At 59.6% G+C, this 8924-nt stretch overlaps 1 protein-coding gene across 1 annotated transcript; it reads right to left on the reverse strand.

Moving 5' to 3' along the window:
- Positions 1 to 1048: 1048 nt before the first annotated feature.
- SLBP (stem-loop binding protein) lies at positions 1049 to 8733 on the reverse strand. The gene is made up of 6 exons (XM_006755206.2): positions 8621 to 8733; positions 6508 to 6567; positions 6097 to 6228; positions 5449 to 5598; positions 4518 to 4602; positions 1049 to 1940 (listed from the first exon to the last, which is right to left on the reverse strand). Exons 1-6 carry the CDS (start codon positions 8650 to 8652, stop codon positions 1824 to 1826), a joined length of 576 nt encoding a protein of 191 aa, XP_006755269.1. The 5' UTR covers positions 8653 to 8733; the 3' UTR covers positions 1049 to 1823.
- Between the last annotated feature and the right edge of the window lie 191 nt (positions 8734 to 8924).

An 8924-nucleotide genomic window follows, 5' to 3' on the forward strand; every position in this document is an offset into this window, starting at 1 on the left:
TCTCTGCCCCAGGCTCCTGCTGGGGCCCAGGTCTCCGTCCGGGCTCCTGCCAAGGGCGGGGGGAGTGGGGCCCAGGTCTCGGGTTGCCTGGAAGCTTCATCCAGCCAGAACCTCGGCCACAGACCACGTCTCCCTGGTCAGGCTCCCAGCTCGGCCCAGCTCGGCCCAGCGGCTTTCTGAAGCGTCAGCCTCATCTGCTGCCTGGAAAGGCGGAGCCGAACAAGACCACCCAGGCCACGCCCATCAGCCTCTCCCATAGGTGAGAGGCCGGCGGCCAGCGGTGCCTTCAGAGCGGACTGGGTCCCCTGGGCCCCAGCCCTGTCACTGCCCATTCGCCAGCACCACGCTGGCAGACACCTGCTGGCTCTCTGCCCGCCCCCCGCCCCGCCGGGCTCACTCCTGATGAGCTGCTGGCAGCCTGCACCGTCCCCAACCGCGGTCCCTGCTGAAAGGCCATCAGGCAGCTCCCGACCCCCCTGTGACATGGCACCGTCCCACCACCCAGTCACCCTCACCCCGCCCTCCACTCCCTCACCCTTTAACCTGACACGTTTACTATCTCTGAGCCCGTCAAGGAGAGCAGACGTGGGGGCACCGTTTCCCGCACGTCCCCCACGCCTCCTGTGGGTGCACGACAGCCCAGGCGCGGCCAGTGTGGAATGGGCGGCACTGCCCTCCTAGACGCTGGGGCAGAGCCCACCTGGGAGCGAGTGCAGCATCCCGCCCCGGGTCCCCGGGCGTTGAGGGCGGCAGCGGCGGGCAGCCCCCCAGGACTCGCTCTGCCCCGGGACGACTACGCAGCTGTCTGGGGGGGCAGGGCCGCCACGGGGAACGCTGGCTCACATGGATGCGTCTGCTCTGGCTCCAGCTCTAAACCCAGCACAGATGTAGTCCTCCTGGGGGCGGGGGGATGTAACAGCCTGGGCCACAACCCTGTCCACCCCCCCCCCACCGTGCTGTCCCCCAGGCCACGCACTGAGGACAGAGCACAGAGACCCTCCAAACCCAGGAGCCGCCTCAGCAGTTAGCCGATCTGGCAACGCAATCAATCAGTTAAAGGCTCTTTTATTTTTGCAATCTCATTCCATACAAAAGCAATAAAACTTAACAGTCTTAACAAGAAGTTCACAATTAAATGTTTGAACAGGAAGTCTGTATACATTATCATTTACAGCAATTTTACATGGTGAATGGACTGTGAAATGCTCTTTCTAAGTCCCTCAGCTGCCGTAACTCCTGGAGTATTATTGGGAGAGGCCCACCTGGCACTATTTACAAAGACCCAACTTGGACGACGGGACTTAGTAACCTACGACTTTAGTATCTGACTGGTCAGTGCTCTGTGTGCAGGAAAAGCCACCCTGACATACTGACAAAAGGCCAAAAACGAAGTTTCCATAATGACATTAAAGGGCCCGAAGGTGAGAACACTCAGATACCAGTCCAGGAAGCTGACACGAGACCGGTCCCTGAACACAGTGAAACCCACACCACCACCTACCAGCGGCAGCCTAGCATCTGAAATGCGGTGGAAGCCGGTTCCAGTGTGCTTGTCGGGTGAACTGGGGGATGGTGGGGACCAAGCAATTAAGTCTATCATAAGATTGCTTCCAGTTCAATTGTCACTGGGCTTAATTGCATTTACAATTTAAAACACGCAAAATACACACTCACTATACATAAAATTGTTTAAAAAATAAGGCAAGAATAACAATTCACCAGGTGATAACTATTAACAGGAGCCCCCGTGGCAAACGGGCGACACGTGCTCGGCTGGCCTCACCGGCCGGGCAGAGGCCCTGGCTCTGCGGTCTGCGGGCAGGTTAGCTCATGGCCGAGAAGTCTTTCGAGGGCTCAGTTAAACACGCTTCCAAGTCAAACTCGTCCTCCACGTGGCAGTCCAGGTGTGGCACCTTGGTGGGGGTGCCCAAGTACATGTCCTGGGAGATAGAAGCACGTGTCACGCCGGGTCCTCCCACGGGACTGGCGACGGGTGAGCTCACCCCACTGAGCACAGCCACGCACCTCGAGCGGGGGGGGAGCTGTGTGGGCACCAGAAGCCACCTGCCCTCACCACCTCGCACAGGGTCACACCAGACACTGCGCAAACTCAGAGCTCAGGGAGAGCTGCCTGCGCTCCAGCCCCTGCCCCAGCCCCGCTCGCCCCGCAGGCAGGGCCACCTCCCACTCCGGTGCACTCGGCAGGCTGTGTAGGTCAGGAGTGAGCGTGCGCGCTCCTCACAGCACAGAGGGAACGGAGGCTCGACAGCACTGAGCACTGGCTCCCTGCACAGGAGTGAGTGCTGCGTTTGATATAGTTCTGGTTGCATAATGAGGTTTTGCTTTTTTGTTTTTCATTTTAAAACGTTAATTGGCCCTGGCTGGTGCGGACCAGTGGCTGGAGCGTCTGCCTGCAGACTGCAGGTCGCTTCCTGATGAAGGGCCTCGGCGGCGGTCCCCCGGCCCCACAGGGGCATGTGCGGGAGCACCCAACTGATGTCTCTCTCGTGTGCATGTTTCTCTCCCTCCCACTCACTCTAGAAGTCAATGGAAAAAATACCCTCGGATGAGGATAAAAATTAAAAAAAGTTTAATTGGCCCGGCCAGCGTGGCTCAGTGGTTGGGCAACGACCTATGAACCAGGAAGTCACGGTTCAATTTCCAGTGAGGGCACACGGTTCAATTTCCAGTGAGGGCACCAGGATCCCTACCTGGTGGGGGCATGCAGGAGGCAGCTGATCAATGATTCTCTCTCATCATCAATGTTTCTATTTCTCTCTCCCTCTCCCTTCCTCTCTGAAAATATATTTTTAAAAAACTTCCCTTTAAAAAAAAAAGTATAATTGAAAGGTCGTGTGTTCATATGAATTAAAATTGTTAAGAGTTTACAATTTAGGGGGTTTAAACCGTTTGAAGCCTAATGTTTATTCCAACTAAACCCAAAATTTTAAATGCATGTTTTTAAAAAAGTCAACGCCACAGGTGGACAGGCAGGTGAGGTTTCAACGTGGCCTGCACACGTGTCCCCTTGATGAAATTCTGAATCAGAAAAGAAAGACCTGCAGTGAGAGGGGCACTGGGGCAGCCGAGAGGCCTGCACACAGCCTGGATCAGGCGGCAGGGCCGCGGGCACGTGTCCTGAGCAGTCCGGGCTGTAGATGCCGTGCCCAGCGGCAAAGCCCCGCCCTGCAGCCACAGGCAGGCGGTCCCGTTGCTCATCACACTAAGTCCACCGCCTCAGAGCCACCCCTCCCTGGTGCCCCATCTCCGCCAGGACCCCTGCTCTCGTCTCCCCGGCCAACTCCCGCATGCACCTGCCTCTTCCCTCCCTGGTCCCCAGGCCTGCGCCCCACTCCGTTCTGAGACTGTCAGCGGAAGTTCACAGCCCGTCCAGAACCTGACCTGGGACGGGGCTGCTCTGCAGCCTCCCGAGGAAGGACACCGCCTGCGAGACCTCTGCCCTCTGGGGCGCCCTGCCTGACCGGCCGTGTTTCTCTCCCTGGACAATCCCCACGTCTAAGCTTCAGAAACCACCTCTAACAGCGGGATTCCTCATGGTGGGATCCTGGGCCCTTCCTCTACTCCTGGGCCCTGGTGCCACCTCTAGCCTCAGAGAGCGTGTGGTGCCCGTGGCCATGGAACCGGGAGGGCAGGGACCCGCTTGCAGGGGTGACAGGGAAGGAGGCAGGAAGGGCAACCCTAGTGCACAGGCCTTGGAACGGGCCGGCCGAGGACAGGGTGACCTCAGGGGAAGCACGCCCGTTCCACACCACACACCTGTGTGTCCTGGTGTCCCCCTCTTCTCACACTCACTCGGCCGGGTGTTCCGGAGGTGACAGAGGGGACTGTCACTGGGCAGCGGGCAGGGTTTGCTGGGCCCAGGCAGGACGTGTGCATGAGCCCTGGCCGGGCGGCTCAGTTGGTTGGAGCGTTGTCCTGATACACTAAGGTTGCAGGTTTGATCCCCAGTCAAGACACATTCAAGAATCAACCAACAAAACCAGAAGAGAAACAAAAAAATTGCTGTTCTTCTTTCTCTCCCTTCCTCTCTCTCTAAAATCAATTAAAAAAAAAGTCAGCAAGAACATGCACCCAACCGGTAACCACAGAATCGGATACTGGAAGTTTCTTTTCATCTTGGAATTTTCCTTTTTCAAAAACGTGGGATTTTTTAAAACTAGCAAACGTGGGGAAATGCCCAGGCACCGGCCCTGCCGCAGGGACAGTCAGCCGTCCACACCCACACTCTCAGCCACATGAGCGCGGGCAGCCGGCTGTGCCGAAGCCAGACCAGAGGGAACAGGCCTAGTCACCTTCCGATGGAAACAGGATTAGTCAGACGGAACCAAAAACCCAAATTGCGGCCATTACCTAGGAACGCCGTCAGATCGTCTGCCGGTCGTCAGAGAAAGGGGAGGTGAGGCGCCCCTCTCCAGACAGCACAACCGAACCTCAGTTTACAAAGGGCCACCTATGGTCAACGAGCCACCCCGAGACACACGAGGAAAGCTACTTACGAAGCTGTTATCCTGGGAGCTGGCCTGGGACTCGGAGCTGCTTTCTGTGGATTCCGTCTCCATTTCCCCGAGGTCCACGGGATGTCTGTGGAATCAAACAGCATCAGCCACCGCTTAGCAAAGCCAGGAGGCCGAGACGCAGGGACGTCCTCCAGTCTGTTCGCTGAAACCAGAGGCCATCGCTGCCTCGCCGCCCTGAGCACTGCTGTCAGGGACCCACGTGGCGCTGACCCATCAGAGGTGCGGCCCCGGCGGAGCTGGGCACACCCCGAGCACGAAGGAGCCCGATCGGGGGCGGGGCAGCGAACACCTGGCAGACCCGAGGCTGCCTCGTCGCTAGCTTTGTACTCGTAGAGACGGGACAACAGTGTCGCCAGGAAAGACCTGTGACGTCTGTGAGGCCGAACGTCAAGCTCGCCAGAAACCACCTCCCGCACGGCAGCTCCTAGCGAGCCCCCAGCACCTGCGGCCATCGAGGACCTGCCGGAGGGGGCAGCGCAGGCCCCTCCACTGCCTCAGCGCAGCCGGGCCCCGGCCGGGCCTGAGCCCTGACGAAGCACAAGCTTAAAACCAACCGGGAAAAGGGAAAACCTTTCTGAGTTAAAAAAAAAAAAAAAAAAAGACCTACTTTCATAGTTTGAAATAAATTACCCAAATAATTTTTAGGATGTTTATCCTAAAAACAAATGAAAACCCCCATATTTTCGGGTTTTCTAAACTCTGTTTTTCTAGCTACAAAATGTAAATTCAATCCAGGAAGCAGACTCCACCCCCAGAGGCCCGCCCCCCCCCCGCTTTAAGCTGTGTGGATGGAAGTGGACGTGAAGGCGGACAGCTGGCTACCACGACGACCTCCTGCCTCACAGGTGAAAGCTACTCCAGTCAGGGCACGAGCGAGCGGCAATGGGGGACAAGAAGGCAATGCACCTACATTTCTTGAAAATCACAGCCTTCTTCGGTTGGAGGATCCCAGAAATGCAGGGCCACCTTCCAGAGTTTGATCTGCTGGTCCCAGGAGCGCCGGCTGTACTTCTTGAACTTGTTGGGGGTCTTGGGGTGAATACCGGGCTGGCGAAGGTGCCTGCGGGGAGGGACAGGGTCCTGGCACTCACGCTGGCACAGCCCTCCGGTTACCCCGACTCTAAGGTTAGGGCTGCTGTGAACTACAGACCCACTGATCTGCCACAGGCACACAGGAGCGGCTGTACCACCTCCGCCTCTGCCGTGCCTCCCCAACCCAAGCCCCGAAGTGCGCCCGAGTCCTGGTCCTGCGGGGCACCCTGTCCAGAGCATGTCCACGGGAGAGGGAGTGGGCTGCCCGTCCCCACAGCACTGCTCTGCAGTTCAGGAAAACCTTTAGTGTGAGCTTCCCGTCCCCACCGTCCTTAACGACTGCGTCCTGAGACTGCTGTGGGTCTGGGGAACTGAGATGTTCACCACATTCTGATGGCCAACGCGTGGTTTTAAACCTTCTCTCTGTGGGCACCAGCCCCTGCTTTGTTTACAGGAACCAAATCTGCTACCTGCGCATCTCCGTGGCCTGCACTGCCCGCGTGACCGGCCCACGCCCGCTGCCTACCTCGGGACCTCTCTGATGTAGCGGTCGTAGGCCATGGTGTTCTTCCCGTAGTTGATCTGCTTCTGCCTCCGCATCAGGACGCTCTCGTCCGTCTCCAGATCGGCGGGCACCGTGCACGGCGCCTTTGAGTCACTGCTGGAGGAAAGGACGCTAGCCCAGAACAAGCCTCGCCACTCCCCTCACCGCGCAGACCGCGCATGGGCGGAGGCCTTTGGCCTCGGGCTCCCAACCCCCATGTGCCCCAGGGCCTCTGTCCCCACGGGAGCGAGCACATCAGACACCACGCCCCCGTCCCAGCTCGCGGGGAAGACGGCTGCTCGGGGAATGCCCAACACGGCAGCCCGCCTGCTCGCTCTCTTCTTCGCAGCCAACGCCAGGTCAGCTCAGGAAAGAAACACGAAGGGCGCTTACCTTCCCAATGGTGACTTCCTCTCTCTCCCGAAATCATTGATGAGGAGTTTTCTTTTATATCTGGGAGCAGAATAAACGCTGCTGTTTTAAAAAGGCCTAAAAATTAACCTAACCCCTAAAGCTTTCAGAGCGACATAGGACTCCGCCCCCGAGGGGTGCGGTCAGTGGTGGAGCCGGGTTAGAGCAGGTGTCGTTCATCATTGCCCCCCCCCCCGTTCCCCCCCTTCCTATAAGATAAAGGTTATGATAAATCATGTCAGATCATACAAGTCAGGACTGGCAAATGTGTGGCCCACAGGCTGCATAAGATCCGTGAACCACCTGGTCTGGCCCTGCCCAGGCAACAGGGGTGAGTTAGTGAACACAGAGAGGCTGGCTGCAAGCTGATGGCGATGTGTGGCCAGAGTGATGTCATTAGTGTCCACAGGGCCCTTGGCCGGCAAAGGCTCCACCGGAGAGAAAGTGCTTGCAGCTGCCAGAGGCATCTGCGGCCTCAAGGCCTCAGCCCGGAACGCAAACTGGAGGCCAAACAGACGTTTCAGACTAAGTCGCGAGATCCAAGCACCATAGAGACGGACACCCCCAAACCCTGTGGCCTGGAGAAAGAGGTTGAAATAAAAAGTTTTCTCTCTGCCACGACCTTCCCTGCTGGGGGACCTGGGTGCCTGCCTTCTCGGACTTGGGAAGAGGCCGAACAGCCCCTCCTGCTCCCCGGCTCCCGAGGCAGCGCCCTCCATCACAGCGCCCGCCCACCGACTCCCAGCTTTGCAGACCATCCCGGGAGAGGGAGGGGGGCCCAGTGCCGCCTGGCACTGAAACCAACCACCCCCTCGAGCTACAGGTCCTGCAAGTGCCTAAGCAATGTCCCCAGTCCCTGCCCCTTCCACCAGGTAAGCTCTCACCCCTCTGCAGCCCGGGCACAGGAGCGGAGCATCACCCACCCCGGGCACCCGTGTATCCACAGCTGCACTGAGCACACAGCACCCCGGGAATGAGACGCCCTTCCCACTTCCCAGGCTCCGTTCCCTCAGGGCCCTGGAAAGACTGGCTGGAGGGATGACAAACCCTTGTCATTCTCAGGCTGCTGGTGTGCGCCATGCCATCCTCCGTGGAGCACAGCAAGCGGACCTCTCACAGCGCCCGCCCCCCAGAGTGAGGCGGGCTGCATCACCAGCGGGGCCAGCCTGGGCATTGCCACAGCCATCACAGGGTGGCCCCCAACAGAGCAGGACAGCTCTGAGACAGGCTTGTGAGGCCACCGAGGAACAGAGGGGACCCCTGCCGGCACGGGCCGCAGACTGTCCCCGGTGAGGGCAGCGGGAGGGCGCGCTGTGCGCCTGGGAGCAGAGCAAGAGGACACACCGACCAAGTCAACCAGCCTCACGCCACAGCTGACACCCCAAGACCCACACAGAAAGCAAGTCACTCAGAACCCTGGGCCCACCTGTCAACACCCCACACACGTTCACGCCCCCCTGAATGGACGACACCCCTCCCCGGGGCCAATGCCTTTCCTGTGAGCAGCTACAACCCACCAGCCCTGCCCCTGCTGGCACCAGGGCCACAGCCCTCCTTCAACCCCCCAGGAGCTGGTTTGACTCTGCGGCGTTCAGTGGGTCAGACGGCAGAGGAGAGGCCCCCAGAACCGGTGAGCGTGTCAGCAAGGGAGAAGCAGTGGTTCCGGCGGCACCACCTGAACCATCGTGAGTCCCGGAAGAGGACATGGCTGAATTTGAGAGAACCTGGACGTACAACCATTTGGGGTGCAACTGCAAGGGGTTCAGGCCCCAAGTCAGGGGTCCTCTCTGAGCTCTGGCCATTCATAGCTGTTGCCTGACTCCTGCCTGGGGCTGGGTGGGACAGGCTGGGCACATCACGGTGGCCCTCTGCAGTCCAGCCGAGGTCGGGGGACAGCCACTAAGACAGGGTCCTCACCCCTCAGTGAGCAGAGTCACCTGAGGCCCCACCCGGAGTCCCTCCCGACAGTCGGGGGGGGAGGGGGGCGGAGAATCTGCATTTCTACCGGCTCCCAGCAGCTGCTCACCCGTTAAGTGCCGCGGCTCTAACCGAACCCCGCACCCCGCGCTGGCCCTCCAGTGGCCTGAGCACGTACCTTGCGATTTCTTTGTTCACCCTGGTCCTCATCTCGTCCTCCTCCACGGCGCTGGCCCAGTCCGCACACCGAGGCCGGGGCTTAGGGGCCTCGGGGGTGGTGAAGCTGCAGGGATGGACGTGCACACTGGAACCCGACACTTGCAGTTTCCAGCCGGCCCAGGAACGGTCGGGTATGTGGAGACCCAAGGGAAGGGCTTCTGGGCACCTGCCTGACTTCCCTAGCACGTTCCGGTGCCCCCCGCAACGTGCCGGGCTGGCTAAACCCTGAGGACAGAGGCTACTGGGGGGGGGGGGGGGGGCAC

Source organism: Myotis davidii, unplaced genomic scaffold, assembly GCF_000327345.1.
Source record: "Myotis davidii unplaced genomic scaffold, ASM32734v1 scaffold693, whole genome shotgun sequence".
Lineage (NCBI taxonomy): Eukaryota > Metazoa > Chordata > Mammalia > Chiroptera > Vespertilionidae > Myotis > Myotis davidii.